The sequence below is a fragment of the Melanerpes formicivorus genome, unplaced genomic scaffold (genome assembly GCF_026170545.1).
Source record: "Melanerpes formicivorus ecotype bairdi unplaced genomic scaffold, bMelFor1.0.p_v2 SCAF_1, whole genome shotgun sequence".
Taxonomy (NCBI): domain Eukaryota; kingdom Metazoa; phylum Chordata; class Aves; order Piciformes; family Picidae; genus Melanerpes; species Melanerpes formicivorus.
The window spans coordinates 40747834-40765512 of NW_027142353.1; the positions used below are offsets into that span (position 1 = coordinate 40747834).

At 39.4% G+C, this 17679-nt stretch overlaps 1 protein-coding gene across 3 annotated transcripts in view; it reads right to left on the reverse strand.

Moving 5' to 3' along the window:
* Window positions 1–3604: 3604 nt before the first annotated feature.
* TUBGCP5 (tubulin gamma complex component 5) overlaps window positions 3605–17679 on the reverse strand; it is a 31490-nt gene continuing 17415 nt past the window's right edge. For all 3 annotated transcript variants that reach the window (XM_068140918.1, XM_068140927.1, XM_068140937.1), the window contains 11 exons: window positions 16741–17009; window positions 15618–15816; window positions 14064–14252; window positions 12590–12772; window positions 12232–12316; window positions 12012–12132; window positions 9833–10011; window positions 8640–8765; window positions 7806–7894; window positions 6402–6502; window positions 3605–4587 (listed from right to left, as the gene is read on the reverse strand). In XM_068140918.1, coding sequence (XP_067997019.1) covers window positions 4541–4587; window positions 6402–6502; window positions 7806–7894; window positions 8640–8765; window positions 9833–10011; window positions 12012–12132; window positions 12232–12316; window positions 12590–12772; window positions 14064–14252; window positions 15618–15816; window positions 16741–17009 — 1588 coding nt within the window. In that variant the 3' untranslated portion in view covers window positions 3605–4540. The remainder of the gene's footprint in view (window positions 4588–6401; window positions 6503–7805; window positions 7895–8639; window positions 8766–9832; window positions 10012–12011; window positions 12133–12231; window positions 12317–12589; window positions 12773–14063; window positions 14253–15617; window positions 15817–16740; window positions 17010–17679) is intronic.

Consider the following 17679-nt stretch of genomic DNA (forward strand, 5'->3'; position numbering starts at 1 on the left):
CCCCACAGCCTGATATCTTCAACAGTAACCTTGTGGTGCTGCTACAAGGGGTCTTCTATAGCTCGGATGCTGATGTACTCTTTGGTTTTGCACCTTTCTCCTCAGGTATTTTAATTCAATAGCATATCTAGCTGACTTTTTTTTTTTAACCTGCTGGATCCACAGAGATCTTTTCACCCTCAGAAAGGAGGCAAGGTAACACAGGAAACTATCATGATCCAACACAAAGAGGTATTTATGAGGCCACAACAGGCAATGGTCAGCTCTGAGGAGGAGACAGGCACCTATGTAAAAGGCACAGCACTTCAGAGAGTTTAAGTAGAAGAGATCAAGCAGGAAGCAGCAACTATGCCAGAGGTCTCAATAAGCAGCCAGCTCAGCAAGTGAGAACCTGCCCACGGTAGGAAGCCTACACCAACTAAGTGAAGACATAACTCCTACCATCACTACAGCCAGGAGCTCTCTACTTCACATGGCCTCATGCAAATGCAGAGTGAGCTGGTCACCCACACCTACCTCTAACTCCAGGAAAACTCCTACCCCTGAGAGCATGTGTGCTGCCAAGAGCACAGCTGGCAATGGCAAACATACTGTACATTAATAAATACCCATTAGCATATGATGACACATGCAGCTCCTTGGTTTCACTTTCCCTCCAAGTGCTGAATGCCTCTCTCAAGTAGATCTCAGCATGCAGGGTTTCTTAGTTTTACTTTCTAGCTTTCTGAACTGCTAGACAAAAGTTTTGTTGCTAACTCAGAGGGATTACAGTATCACAGTACATTAGAGGTTAGAAGGGACCTCAAGAGATCATCAAGGCCAACCCCCTGCCAAAGCAGGATCACTTAGGGTAGTCCACAAAGGAATACATCCAGGTGGGTTTTGAAAGTCTCCAGAGGAGACTCCACAACCTCTATGGGCAGTCTGTTCCAGTGCTCAGTCACCCTCACTGTACCAGTCAGGAAAGGTTTCTCTGCAACTGAAAAAGTGTATAGGAGAAAAGGTGAGAATTTTTTTTAATGCCTACAGTTAATAAGATTTAAAAAACCCATCAGAGAGATTTTTAAAATATATTTTTAAATAGCCTGCAATTTAGAGATGCTATCTTTAATCCATGCTACCATGGAAACCATGCAATCAACAACTGGCTGCTAACTTTTCTTTATATCAACAGCTCAATGCAAGCAAAGATCCTCAAGGACCTAGTGGCTAATTAGGGGTTATTAAAACTAAACAGCAAAGAAATCCTTACAGGATTTGCCAAATCTGCAGTAAATTGTGGTCTAGAGACTATAGAAGCCCATAGGAAAGAAAAGAAGGAAGAAAAGTATTGAGCCAGGTTGATAACGGCTGCTTCACTGTGACTCTTATCAGTGTACCCTGAAGTTAAAGAGAACAATGGTGGAAATGAAGTATATAGAAAATGCTGTGACAGCATCCAATAATGCAGTGTGTTCTTCTCCTGAGAATTTTAAACATCAGACATTTTACCATGAACATTACCATTTTCTAATACCATCTAATCTTTAATTCTCAGCACCCAAATCCACACTTGCTGTTCCACCCATATCAGTGCTGCTTTTTAAAGCCATTCTTTTCTCCCTGTACATCAGATAAGTACTTATTCTCATGTTTCAAACACTCAAGCAGATCTTTCTGTGCCATAGCATAGCATAGCATAGCATAGCATAGCATAGCATAGAATAAACCAGGCTGGAAGAGAGTTTCAAGATCATCACGTCCAACCCATTATCTAATACCACCTAATCAACTAAACCATGGCACCAAGCACCCCATCAAGTCTCCTCCTGAACACCTCCAATGATGGTGACTCCACCACCACCCTGGGCAGCCCATTCCAATGGGCAATCACTCTCTCTGTGTAGAATTTCTTCATAACATCCAGTCTGATCCTCCCCTGGCACAGCTTGAGACTGTGTCCTCTTGTTCTGGTGCTGGTTGCCTGGGAGAAGAGACCAGCCCCGGCCTGTCTACAACCTCCCTTAAGGTAGTTGTATAGAAGAATATGGCTGAAACCAGGTTACAAATATTTACTTTCTATTTTCACGTTCTCTAGGATCAGAATAACCTGACTATGACTCTAAAACAGATTATGTTTCTTTTCTTTCAATAATTCATTGAAACCTCTCCTCCAGAATCAAGAATTGTTTTAACTATAAAATAATTATTTCTTATTTTATGCTTTTTAGATCAAACGTATCTAGAGGAAAATACATGGCTTTTCTCATTTAAGTACAGATTAGGCTTTTGGCCTTAGGAAAGCCACAGCAATGAGCTTGGGAAGAGATCAACTAATGAAAAAAATTAACTTGAAATTTTGAAATCTGCCATCTAGTGGACTTTTTTTTTTTTTTTAATATAGTTTTAAGTTAGAAGATACTCCCTTAGAAGCTTGGAAAGTTCAGCTTCTACAGTTTGCTGGGCATTTTTTATGCTTTCCCTTATCTTGACAATACAAAACAATATACTATGATAGAACTCCCTTAAATACACACATGCAATAAACTAGGCCTTGTGATTCTGACATCTCTGGACTTGAAAGTCCAGATGTGTGATTAAAGCAGACTCAAATTCTAGGGCTCCTCTGTCAAAGAGGAAGAGTATCACAAAGTTAAGATTCACATCAATTCAGAGGTAACTGACAAAAATGAGAATCTGGACACAGAGTCAAAAACCTTCAGAAGGAATGGATCCAGACAAAATGCAAGTAACAACACTGCTCTGTAAACAAATCAGAAAACATTGCAAGGAAACGTGTGTGAATAAATAGCTAAAATACTCCAACCTTCACAACCCTCCCTAGAAGCCTTCTTTTTCTTTCTTTTTCTTCTTTTTTTTTTTTCTTTTTTTTTTTTTTTTCCCAAACAGGTAAACAGCCATTCAAACTACTGCCAGGGACTGCTGAAAAGATCCTGGTGACATCACAAGGGATGCCCACTAGAAGAACAGACTTTTTTTTTTTTTGTGGTCCTAAAGAATGAGAAAGGAATGCCGGGAGATAGACTCATTCATTGGAATCCATGCCTAGAACTGACCAACACTGCCAGAGCTAGGTTTTCCACTGTGCTTTTGTGACAGCAGAAGAGCAACCAGTATTGGAAGCTGGCTGAAAAATGGCATGCAGTTATCACCCACCTTCACTCCGCCCATCTGTCTAGTTGGTCGAGGTCCCTATGCAGAGCCCTTCTACCCTCTAACTGACTAACATCTGCCCCTAACTTGGTGTCATCTGCAAACTTGCTGATGACTGACTCAATGCCCTCATCCAGATCATCAATGAAGCAGTTTCCCAATGTCATACTTTAACAAAAACATTTAAAAAAAAGAAGTTTCCTTTTCCTGAAAACATTTTATGGCTGCAACTTGGCAGGACTTTTTGATATTTCCTGTTCTAATTAGAACCACAATATTCATTTTCATATAAAATAACTATTAGTTCATAGCTGAAAAAAATCAGTTCTACAATGTAAACCACACAGTCTCACAGTTGATAGTAATGTAAATTGTTTACCTTGTGTGCAGAGCCCCCAAACTTTGAGTCACCAAATGGATTGCAGCAGAAACACACACCACAGTCAAAATCCACTTATTGAACCTTTTATTTGTTCAACTAAACAAATAGGTAAATGTATGTGATGGGTTTTCTCCTTTAAAGTCTGATGCCAGAACTACAGAGAAATTTTATTGAGGAAAAGACAAGGCAAGTCATCTTGTGTATAACACATTTCACATTTACTTCTCCAGAAACATATCCCCCTGTATTACAATCTACCGCTTTACAAGACATTAGTTATGAGATGTAAGGTTTGTTTGCAAAAGGCTTAGAAGAAAGGTCAAGCCTCATTTGACCAGCTTTGAAATATCTCAAGAAGTCAACAGCTTAAATATTATAAACCATGATCTTGATCCTACTTTAACTGACAAGAGCTACTACTAAAATTAGTAGGAATTTGATTGTTTAACATGAAAATCACTGGAATTTTATGGACTGCAATAATTCATACTGAGAAGTTAATTTTGTATTTTTTTACATTAGCTTACTGTAACAGTCATAACTGGCCCCAAAGAGTCTTAAGAATCATTAAGAAAATAAGATGAGTACTTCTTGGCCTTTTTTTTTCCAAAGGAAAAACAGTCCAAAATTAACTCACATTTTGATTAAGAACTGAACATCATACTGGAAAAAGTAAATTAGCAGTTATTAGTATCTAAATAAAAAACTGGGCTTTTTACAGCATGAAATAAGTTTTACGCATTTTCAAGTAAGATCGTTTACACAGGATGAACTTCACACTGTACATGGGTTTTGATGTTGAGGCATATACATACAGAGAAAAATACTGCCAATAAAACCAATACATTTTGATACCTGTACATTATTTACATTGAAAAATATTTTACACAGCTCCAAACTATCAGCATCGCTTAGCTATACACATTTCAAACTGGAGTGTAAAATGCTTGCAGTGTTTTGGCAAGGGAGTTTCAACATAAATGCTCCTTCCAGTGAACTCAGGTGTTAACTTTGTTCCATGCCAGCCATCAGTGACAAAGCTAAAGATTCCACTGTCAACAAAACCATAAAGAAGTAGTTAATATTTGCATCTGCAGCAATCTGCAACTATTTATTGCAATATTCAATTTTGTAGTTTAAAAGGAAGATAATAGTTTATTTTATAAATGGTAACAGTTTAGGATTTAAGACCATAGATGAATCTCTGACAGACAAAATTGCACCAGTTTCATTGCAGTTGTCCATTGGATATTTCAGGTAGTAAGAATTAGGAAGAAATTAGCTCCTTATTGTGAAATACTAACTGCTGGAAAGAAGAAGAAGAAGAAGAAAAGAGAAAAACCCCACCACAAAATAAACAAACAAACCCAAACACATTCATGCAACTAAAAAAACACCACCACCCTGTGGCAATGCCAGATTGCTCACACTGCTCGTTGCTGGCATTGCCACACCACCCAAGCTCAAGCCAACCTCATGAAGTTCAACAAGACCAAGTGCAAGGTTCGGCATCTGGGTTGGGGCAATCCCAAGCACCTATATAGGCTAGGCAGTGACTGGCTTGAGAGCAGCCCTGAAGAAAAGGACTTGGGGGTGCTGGTGCATGAGAAGCTCAACATGAGCCACCAGTGTAAAACTGCAGCCCAGAATGTCAATCACAATGTATTACAAGAAGAATCTGGACGTGCTGGAGTGTGTCCAGAGAAGGGCCACAAGGATGATCAGAAAGCTGGATCACCTCACCTATGAGGACAGATTAAGAGAGTTGGGGCTGTTCAGTCTGGAGAGGACAAGGCTCCGAGGAGACTTTATTGTGGGCTTCCAATATCTTAAGAGGGCCTACAAGAAAGCTGGTGAGGGACTTTTTAGGATGTCAGGTAGTTACAGGACTAGAAGGAATGGAGTAAAAATAGAAATGGGTAGATTCAGATTGGATGTTACGAAGAAATTCTTCCCCATGAGGGTGGTGAGACACTGGAACAGGGCGCCCAGGGAGGTGGTGGAAGCCTCATCCCTGGAGGTTTTTAAGGTCAGGCTGGATGTGGCTCTGAGCTACCTGATCTAGTGTGAGGTGTCCCTGCCCATGGCAGGATGGTTGGAACTAGATGATCCTTGAGGTCCCTTCCAACCCTAACAATTCTGTGATTCTATAAAAAAACCAAACCAAACTGAAACAAACCAAAGTCAGACGTGAGGGGTTATCTGCAGTAAAGCCATTCTCACAGAAGCTGCTTGCAGAAAGTTCTTTTAGACTGAGTAGCAGCAATGCCAGGCATTACCTCTTTCAGAAACATGTTAGAACATACATCTACATCCCAGCTAACCCCATTCAGCAGCTGCCCCTTGGCACTGATCAGCAATACAAGCTAATGAACAGGCAGAAAGTAGAATCACAGACATTGTCTTCTGCTGCTTCTGCAACTGAGAAAGGAACTTCCAGTAGATGGACAGAGCCAAGACCTCAGTGCAGTTGCAGCTGAAGCACCACAATACTAAAATTTTCTGTTCAAGCACTGCTGTCATCCACAAATAGAATGGTCTTCTATGCTCTCCCAAACTTAAGTTTCATCCATTTGTTTAGAAAACTGCTTGTTGCCTGCTTGACATCCCTATCCTCTTGTCAAGAAAACAGGTAGACTGAAGACAGGTATCATCAAAGAAGCATGGTACAAATACTCTAACAAAAAATAATAGTGAAGTTAACTGATTAAGAAGCAAGTTGCCATGTCCTTCTGTGAAATACCTCACAAAATAAGGCTCTCAAAGATGTACTGACAAGCATTAGAGCAGATTAAAATGTAAATACATTCCTAGTAAAGCTTGTGCCCTGGTAAGTGTGGGTATGTGAACAGTCTCATGTACTTACAGTGAGGAAAAGAACCTCGACGGACAGCTTTGTTGAGAACAGTTACAAGGAACATGTGGCAGTTCTTAAAATCAGATTCCATCTTCTCTATGGATTCCATCCTACAAGTTAAACAGAGGAATGAATGCTTAACAGACTATCCATAATGTTATCTTGAAAATATGACCAAAACTTCATGATAAATGACACAAGTATTCTTTCCATTGCATTCTGACTTGAACTTACAAGATTTCAGTTATGTCTGTATATAACACTCCTAAAAACCAAAGGCAATTTTGACTGGAATATCTGAACACTATTACAATGTGTTAATCATTTCCCCATCATCTTAGAAATATCTGCAGTAACAAGAAAGACCTGTGTGTTTCCAACTGACAACTATTATTCCTACATAGCTTTGTATTTCAAGACAGCCATTCCTGGTCCCTATCATTCCCTTCCTTTAGGCATTAGGAAACATTTCTTTACCAAGAGGGTGGTCAAACCCTGACACAGGCTTCCTAGAGAAGTGGTTGATGCCCCAAGCCTGTCAACAGACATTTGGACAACAGCTCTAATAAAATGAGTTAACGTTTTGGTCAGCTCTGAAACAGTCAGGCAGTTTGACTAGATGATCACTGTAGGTCCCTTCCAACCAAACTGTCCCATTCTATTCTAACAAATAAATGTCAGAATTTATTTTTAATCTCTTCTAAGGACGGTGCAGACCAGAAAAACAAGGTTTTAAAGATTATTTTTAAGAAAAACAAACATTTATTGCCTTCTACAATAAAGACCAAGCTAAATAACCTGAATTTTCATAAACCAGTTAATGAATGTCAGCTGCTACCTGCCTACAATTTTAAATCATCATCATGAACATGATCATAAACCAAACCTGTAGACCTCTCATTTTATTCAGTATTCAGTATCACTAAGGTTGGAAGAGACCTCAAAGATCATAGAGTCCAACCTGTCACCACAGACCTCAGGACTAGAGTAGGGAAGACAATACTGCCCACTGCAGGCTTGAACTCACAACCTTCCTATTAAGGGTTTTATGTGGTACCAACTGAGCCACACTTGTCCCATCGTGACAAGTGGAATCCCACGAGTTTATCACTATGAACATATATGAAAAGTAAACCCTTTTTGCTGCTCTGCTCTACAATCTTTTCAAACACTTAGAAGGTATACACCAGCTACCTTTTTAATCAGGACATGGAACATATGCTTACACAAGTCCATGAAAATTGCTAATTTCTATCTAAAACAAATTTCATTTTTGCTAAGAAGTACCAATTAGCTTCTGGTGTCTGCTGTTAAACACTGAGCAAAGTCCTGTAATTTACAGAAAATAATCTCAAAATCATATTCTGAGCTGTAAAATTAAGATCAGATAGAATTTTAGGTAGGTGTACTTACTTCCAAGCCCCCAAACCAGCCTGCCAACGGTCTGCAAACATCAGTACTAAATTTAACACTTTCATTATAGCTTCTTTCACGAAGCTCACCTAGAAAAACAATTAAAATAAAACAAATAATGGTCAGAAATTAATCGTTAACCATAATAATCAATACAAAGGTACCCCATGCCATAAAGAATTTAATATCTTCTCTCCTTGATTGAGCTGAGACTTTGTAATGGTTTAGTGCAAGGGCTAACCTGCTTGCTCTCCCAACACAATTGAGGGGAAGAATAACACACAAAAACTCAGGGCTGAGAAAAAGAGGTAAGAGTTTAATGTATGATAAGATACCATAAGCACAATGCGTAATTACCTTTGCTAATAATCTAATTAATCTAATAATACAATAGATGATTACCTTAGCTTAGCCTATTTTGCAGAAGCAGCACAGTGAAATACAGGAAAAACAAAACAGCGTAAGCCAGAAAATCAAAACTAGCAGCTGCCCAACTCCCACTCCTGCCACCATGCCTGCAGAAAAGAGACTACACCCAAGCAAACCAGAACCCAGAAGCAGCAACTGGAACAGGAAGCCTCCTATGCTGCAATATGAACTTCAAGCTACTTTGCTCCGGTTAGCACTTTCATTTTTGAAGCTGGCATGACTGCAGCGTGGTATGAATAACAGCAAGAGGTTCAACTCAATCCATGACACACTTGTAAAGGAAACCAGATCTCAATGTTGGCTCTGGAAAACTACCATTTCCTCAAGAGTATCTGTACATTGCTGAACTATTTTCTTGTCCTGGTAAGCTCTGTACATTAAATAGGCCAATTTTTCCTTACCCACCTTTTCTCTCAGGAGGCAACGGTCATGGATTGTAGATAGATATCTGTAATGAATCTTTATCAACTGATCCAAATCTTTAGCTTCTTCTACCTGATGTTGAAACTCCAAGCCTGTACTGTGAAGAATCTTACAGAGGAGACCATAGTTATTAAACTCCATGTTGCACACAGTGCTTAAGATTCTCTTCCAATATTATTTCTTCTAAGAGCCTAGAATTGCCTGATTCATTCATTCATCCCTTTCAAATTTTAGTCTCACCCTCTGAACATCAATGTAGCAAAAAATTCAAGCTCTTCTCGTAACTGCACAATGGCATTCATCATATACAAAGGAATATTGTAACTGGTCAAGGGCAGACAGACTATCCCTGGAGGAGCTGATTTGGAGTATATTAGTTTTATTACAGACAGAAACAATGGGCAGAGTAGATTCAAAACTGCAGATATTGACTTTATATTTAAAAGCCGTGTATACACTTTTGGATCTGTGTATTGAAGAGTTTCTTGAGAAGGATCCCTTTAACTAAAATGTCTGTAGTAACACTTTTATAAATATAACAGCTTCCAAGAGAGTAACAGCTCACAGAAAACTATTTATACATGGCTGTGCTTCAGTCGTCTAGTACTGGGAGAGACAGTCAAAAAGAACTAATAATATCCAAAGGTCAATCATCACAGTATCACAGTATCACTTAGGTTGGAAAGGACCTTGAGGATCATCGAGTCCAACCTATCCACACAGACCCCATGACTAGACCATGGCACCAAGTGCCACGTCCAATCTCCTCTTGAACGCCTCCAGGGTCGATGACTCAACCACCTCCCTGGGCAACCTGTTCCAATGACGAATGACTCGCTTGGTGAAGAACTTCCTCCTCACCTCCAGTCTAAACCTCCCCTGGTGCAGCTTGAGACTGTGTCCCCTTGTTCTGGTGCTGGTTGCCCGGGAGAAGAGGCCAACCCCTTCCCGGCTACAACCACCTTTCAGGTAGTTGTACGTCAAACTTCTAATGCATTTTTAGAATTATTGATTTAGAACTGGCAAGTCAGAAATTAAATGTGTTTAAGCTCAAAATCGTTTTGCAGGATGGACATTAGAATAAGCTTTTGCCTCTTTTTTTTTTTAATTAAAATGAATACTTCATCTCCAGTTATGAATTCTTACTATAAATGAAATTTTGTTATAAGACAAACCCTTGTCATGATGTAGTTGTGCAGGCTGTTAACAAAATGCATAAGCTTCACTCTTAAGAGGAACATGCGATGTATTTGTTGTTTTATACTTTCGGTTTGTGGTCCAAATAGAGGAAGTGTTCCTTGTTCTAGTGAAGGTCCATCCTTAACCTGTGGATTTTCTGCAGCACAGACTAGTTCTAAAAATAAAAGGCAACAGTATCATATCAAAGTGCTTCCAAAGACAAACAGTGGCTAGAATGTTACTTAATGAAATCTGCTGTATCGTATTACTCTGCACACAAGATTTCTTCTTGCAATTCAAGTGTGTTATTAAAATATAGCAACAAAGATACTGAATTGTTTGGCAGTATATGCACAATGCAATTTGATAAATACTTGAATAGAAAGTGCTGATTAAGAGCTAAAGAGTATGTAAAAAGGATTTTTAAAAAATATTAAAATCTACATTTATTTTTAACTTGTATAGTATCACAGTATCATTCAGGGTTGGAAGGGACCACAAGGATCATCTAGTTCCAACCCCCCTGCCATGGGCAGGGACACCCCACACTAGATCAGGCTGGACAGAGCCTCATCCAGACTGGTCTTAAACACCCCCAGGGACGGGGCCTTGACCACCTCCCTGGACAACACATTCCAGGGTTTCACCACTCTCATGGGGAAGAACCTCCTCCTCACATCCAGCCTGAATCTCTCCACCTCCAGCTTCATTCCATTCCCCCTAGTCCTATCACTACCTGAGATCCTGAGAAGTCCTTCCCCAGCCTTCCTGTAGGCCCCCTTCAGATACTGGAAGGCCACTATTAGGTCACCTGGGAGCCTTCTCTTCTGCAGACTGAACAGCCCCAACTCCTTCAGTCTGTCCTCACAGGAGAGGTGCTCCAGCCCTCTGATCATCCTTGTGGCCCTTCTCTGGACACGTTCCAGCACCTCCACATCCCTCTTGTAATAGGGGCTCCAGAACTGGACACAGTACTCCAGGTGGGGTCTCACCAGGGCTGAGTAGAGGGGGAGGATCACCTCCCTCGACCTGCTAGCCACACTTCTGATGCAGCCCAGGATCTGATTGGCTTTGCGGGCTGCAAGTGCACACTGAGAGCTCATGTTGCGCTTCTCGTCCACCAGCACGCCCCAAGTCTCTCTCCTCAGGGCTGCTTTCCAGCCAGTCACTGCCCAGCCTGGATTTGTGCCTGGGATTGCCTCGACCCAGATGCAGGACCCTGCACTTGCTCTTATTGAACTTCATGAGGTTGGCTTGTGCCCACCTCTCCAGCCTGTCAAGGTCCCTCTGGATGGCCTCCCTTCCCTCCAGCGTGTCTGCTGCACCACACAGCTTGGTGTCATCAGCAAACTTGCTGAGGGTGCACTCAATGCCACTGTCCATGTCACCCACAAAGATGTTGAACAAGTCAGGTCCCAGGACTGATCCTTGAAGGACTCCGCTTGTTCACTGGCCTCCACTGGGACATGGAGCCATTGACAGCCACTCTTTGGGTGCGGCCATCTACTATCTCCACAAAGTGAAAAAGGCATAAGCACATAGCCATACTCAGTTTAAACAACAGAAACCTATATACTTTTAGGAAGAGTTACTTAACTGTTTTATAAAACACCAATGAACCCATCAACTTTCTGGTTTATTTTTCTACAACATGCAGTGTGATTCCACTTTATATGGGACAGGAAGAATATTAGCATTAACCGGATGAAGGAAGAGCTAAGAGATCTCTTTCCAAAATCTCCAAATATTTAAATTGTAGCTTATATTATTTATTCAAAACTATCTATTTTACGGCTTCAATCCTGTTCTCTTGTTTGCAAGGTATTACTCACGAAAACTTGAACTGTACACAAAACAAAATATTAGGGTGTGCCAAACAGACCCTTTGAACGTCAAGGTCTGAAGTAATAATTTCCAGTTTAACTAACTACACCTGAGTCAGAGACAAAGGGTATCCATGAATAAACAGTGTTGTCCCTAAGGCTGAAAAGAACTGAAAAACATGCCCTGCTTAATGTATCTAATTTGCAAAGCTAATAGAGATGAATATATTTTAGAGAGTGAATCAAATTTCTGACTGGTTTATAGAACTTACTGCAGAAAGCAGCAGACTATTTATATCCTTAGACCACAGAACAAGTTTTTTGAGTATCGTCCATTAAGAAAGTTTCTTACCATCAAATCGTAGAACATCTAGACTATACTTGGCCCACTTTATTTGCAGTAAGAGCAGAAAAACTTGGTTGTAGATTTTTTGGCACTCTAAGCTTATAACTATATCCACAGGCCAGGGAACCTAAGGAGAGGATAGTCAGGACAAAAAAAAAAAAGTCACTTTAATAAAATATTTCAAAACAGTCCTAGAGTAAGGACTACAGCAACATTAACTCACTACCTTGTAACTCAATGTCAGGCCATCTAAGGTGTGGACAGGGAGTTTCTTCTTTGCTGCATCAACAGCTTCAAATGATATAGACAACCTATGCAAAGAAACAAGCAATTTAATTGTTGATGATCTGTTTCAAATTAGTGGCTAGTTCAACCTTATTTAAACTCCTTACTGCTAAATACTAACTGATTTAATCTGGTGGGCTTGGGCAGAAGAGATGACAACAGCTCAGAACTTCATTAAAACAGATTACAGTAATAAGTACACAGGAATTAGTATTGCACGACGCAAGTTAAGTACATTAGTATAGGTAAGTGTGAAAGAAACATAACTAAACCATATTTTGATGGATTCCCTACTTTACCTTGAACTGTCCTCTGGATAGCGTTGCCCAACTGCTTCTTGAAGCTGAACATTTAAGAAAGAAACATTCTGCCAAGCTTCCTTTTCTCTAATTTTGTCAAAAATAGACGTATAGAAGTCATACATGGTATCTCCAGCTTCAAGTAAGAAAAAGTTTCTCATTGCCTGCAAATATTCTACAAGTCTGAAAAGGATAAAATATATCACATTTTCTCAGTCTTAATCATACAAGTGAAATCAAACAGAACTGTTACAGAAACAAAAATCCTAATTCTCTTAATTATGAGAATACAGTATCGAACAGAAACTTGATGAAGTCCACAGTAGTTTTTTTGTTTACTTCTCAAGACAGCTTTCACATACATTCAAATAAAACAAAATAAACAAGCAAGTTTTTCCATGTAAGCTTGAACATACCCACTAACTTCAACAAAAATGGTCATGGTATTCAGCTGTCTTACAGGCCAGGTCATTTTCAAAAACATATTTTATGGTATCATAAATGAATCTCATATCAACCAAATACATTCTGTGTTCTTAAAATTTGTCTTCACTTTCAAATGATCGTACTATTAAAAGTACTATTTAAAATAATTTCCCTATTGAACATCCACTGAAAACAAATGATAGCTTTGCTGTTAAGACAGAACAAGTTTTCACCCCAGATTCTATCACAGGATCACAGTATCAGCAAGGTTGGAAGAGACCTCGAGGATCATCGAGTCCAACCTGTCACCACAGACCCCATGACTAGACCATGGCACCAAGTGCCACGACCAATCTCCTCTTGAACACCTCCAGGGATGGTGACTCCACCACCTCCCTGGGCAGCCCATTCCAATGACTAATGACTCTCTCTCAGTGAAGAACTTTCTCCTCACCTCCAGCCTAAACTTCCCCTGGCGCAGCTTGAGACTGTGTCCCCTTGTTCTGTTGCCTGGGAGAAAAGACCAACCCCTTTCCTGGCTACAACCACCTTTCAGGTAGTTGTAGACAGCAATAAGGTCACCCCTCAGTCTCCTCTTCTCCAGGCTAAATAATCCCAGCTCCCTCAGCCTCTCCTCATAGGGCTTGTGTTCAAGGCCTCTCACCAGCCTTGTTGCCCTTCTCTGGACACGTTCAAGTGTCTTGATGTCCTTCTTAAACTGAGGAGCCCAGAACTGGACACAGTACTCAAGGTGTGGCCTAATCAGTGCAGAGTACAGGGGCACAATGACTTCCCTGCTCCTGCTGGCCACACTATTCCTAATGCAGGCCAGGATGCCATTGGCCTTCTTGGGCACCTGGGCACACTGCTGGCTCATGTTTAGGCAGCTGTCAATCAGCACCTCTCTGTTAGGTCCCCCTTTACCTCCATAATGATTTTATTGTATTGATTATTAATTTATAGTAGAAACACAACATAACATTCCTGCTTTTAGCCTATGACATACCATTGGCAATTTAAATTAGTGTTCAAGGGAAAACTTTCTTACCTATAATCCTTCTTTAAAGTTTGCATTAGATTACCACAGCATTCCAAGTATTGCTTATCTATATGTGGATAAAGGCAAGACCTCAATGTCAGTTCAAAAGTCTGGCAGGTCACGGATTCTGAGGATCTATCCACACAAACATCTCCACCAGTAAACTTCTCGTGAAAGTCACTCTGTTCCAAATATAACCTTCAAAATAAAGCAAACTACTTACAGGAGGTTCATAATTTATACAATATATTAAAGAAACCTGTCATACCTTCAAAAATTTTAATCAAAATTGGATCCTCTTCTCCAAAATAAGTGGTGCAGCAATAATAAAAGCTGGTTCATAACTATAATACATATCCAGTCTATTAAGTGATCCTTCATATTGTTTTTGTACAAGCAGGCATACTCTAATAACATAATTGCTCAAGGAATAATTCTGAAAAAGCATCATCAAGTTCCAACACTATACAGCTTAATAAACAAACTCATTACCATCGAAACTTAAAAAAACTACACTGTGCACATACAGCAGCCCAATGAACGTCCCAGAAGAGAAAGAGGTAATTAAAGAAACCAAGTGCACCAATCAAACAAAAAAAAAAAACCCTCAATGTCACACACACAGAGGAAACTGGTTTGAGGCACCTCAAATATGGGGTCCCCTATATATTATCTGATATATTACATCATGGGAAAAGAGTATTTTCAATCTATGTTTAACTATTTTGTCACGGAAAGGAGCAAATTATTATACTAACTTGTAATAAGGTACTTGCTAGCTGAAGCCATTTTAAGAGGATGCCTGGCTCTAAACAATTATTGCTGTGACAGACTGTATGAGTCAGACTTTAAATTCCTCTATCAATTTTGACACATAAAATAGCCCAAATCAACAAGGGAAGTAATAGAGTCTTATCTACTTTTAATTATGATTTCTTTAAAACAAAGTCCTCCTAGGACTGGAAAGAAAACATATAAATCATCAAGTAGTGTTTAGGCAGAACATATATAGCTATTTTCTTGTTTGCAATCACAAATTAAGTAAGATTTTCAGAGTGTCTTTTCTGTTAGTTTCCATTACATTTATAATTGCTACATGACTTCCCTCATCATGAATAATGAAGAATTTTTATACAATTAACATGAATTTTTAGAAGGCTTTTAAAAGTTAAATTATTTAAGTAGAGCACTGAAGCCACATTCTTCAAACAATATGCTTTCTGCAAATCAAAGGTATTGTGTACAAATTCCAAACAAACTCATTCAGCAGTTTAGATTTTACAACAGTATTCACTATGAAAACACTTGCTAAAAGTCTGTTATGATGAAAACTTCTCCCACTTTCTGTGCTAACTGATGTTACTCACACCTGCTACTCAGATTCTTCAGTGATTTTAAGTTTTTTCTTTAACTAAGCACAGAGATAGTGCTAATTTAGCTTCTGTCACTGACTGTTGGTACTCCTCTTTATTCTGTGCTTGCTTTCAGCAGCAGTAATTTCTACACAATGTCACCAGATAGAACACTGCTCTTAACAAGACAACAGGAAGATCATTCATTTACCTGGCAAAATTAATAGCCAGCAGTGGGTCATGGACATCATCCAGTTCCAAATGCCTTTCTGCTATAGACTGCATCTTTATCAGGCTCTGCTTTGTGGCCTGCTGTTCTGTAATAATGTCTGGAACAGACTCTTCCCCATGCCGCAGGCGGGACTGCACCGATTCCAAGAAGAGCGTATACAAACTCTTTCGTTCAGCATCTAAATCAGGCAACACATTCCACAGTAAGATTTTGTTCTAAGAGAAATCATCATCTGAACTAGAAGCGCTCCATAGTCCAAAATTTACTTGCTAACTTGGGAAAAAAAAAAAAAAATAAAAAAGGGGGGAAAAAAAGAAATTTAGGCCACTGTTCAGAAAAACACTTGAATACATATTTAAATAAGCATTGCTGAGACATCAGGACTAGTTCTATGCCTAAGACAGGCATATGCTCAAGTGGATTCCTGAATGGGTGTCTGAAATACAAAGTATTTATGAGACTGGTGGAAAATTTCCTCCTTTAGGTGTAAAGGCAATTTGTACTTAGCACCTGAAACACTCCTTCAGTATTAACTAGAATGAATTATATTCTCACACCGAAGGAGGAAATAAACCTAGACGGTCTCCCAAATAACGTAACCATCTCTACTTTATTTTTGCTTCCTCAAGGAGATTGGCTACACTGCTGTACTATGTTTTACAACCATTCAAGATAAAGATTCTAAATATCAAAATATATTTCATCAGATTATTAATCTTTCTTTTTAAGGTATAGAAAGTTCCACATGCTAACTCATAATTATTCAACCGCTTAGTAAAGAATAACAACTATTTGCTAAAATAAAAGTTTACTATTAGAACATACACGCTGTTTTCCTTTATTTCACAACAAACAAAAAAATATATTTTGCAGGTACATGAAAACAAGCTTAAGAAAAATGTAAAGCCACAAAAAGCAAAGGGAACATTGAATTTTCATTCACTTTGCTCTTCTCACGTGTTTGCATTGGAAGAGTTTTCAGTCAGATCTGAAGTTACAAGTCATGACACTGGCATTCGGACACCAGGGAAACACTATTATAAAAGTGCACCCATGCTGTTAAATATGCTAAGGCACAAGGGTCTGCAAACTGACATCTCACCTCTTGATGCAGCCTGCTGTAAAGAGCCATCTTTGCATTGAAGATTCTTCAACAACTGCATGGATTTTCCAGCCATGATGATTTGCTTTAGCACAGGTTTCAGGAATGAGACCATAGTGTGTTGCCTGCTTGAAGGGGCCTGATCGCTGCCAGAACTGGCACTGGCATTATCACTCATCTTCTCCTCATTCTCTGTCTTCTCTGACACACTGTATAATGTGTAGGTAGCATACCAAAAGTCTCTGTGATTCACTGGAACATTTTTGTTTCTGCAAAAAAAAAATTAGGAGGAGTGTTTCCTTTGTCAAAAGACAAAGCTTCATTGCTAAAAGATGCCTATCATCTTTGCTCTACACTTTGCCTTTCTCTCAGAATAGCCAAGAAGTACTTTCAAAACTATACAAACTAAGGTCATTCACATGGTGTTAGAGACTGGAAGGGACTTCTGGAGATCTTTTGAGTCCAAGCCCTCTGCCAGAGCAGGACCATATAATCTAGCATACAGGAATGCATCCAGACAGGTCTTGAAAGCCTCCAGAGGAGACTCCACAAGTTCTCTGGGGAGCCTGTTGGAGGGTTCTGTGACACTTACAGTAAAGTAGTTTTTCCTCACATTGAGGTGGAACTTCCTGTGCTGTAGTTTGCATCCATTACCCCTTGTCCTATCATAAACTATCAAAACACCTCTAAAATGGATGATAGCTATAGCTCACAGGAGATAAAACAATTGTACAAACAAAAAAATCCCCAAACCAAGGCAAACAGAGTAACTATTAACTTTGTCCTGAAAGTTAACTCTATTCACAGTGACATGCATCCCTAATAACAAAATGGTTAGTGATTGACTTGCAGATTTATTTAAAACCCACAATGATGCAAATACTACTGAGAAACATGAAAAATTCTAGAGTAGATCAAACTAAATTCTTAGTTCTCTTT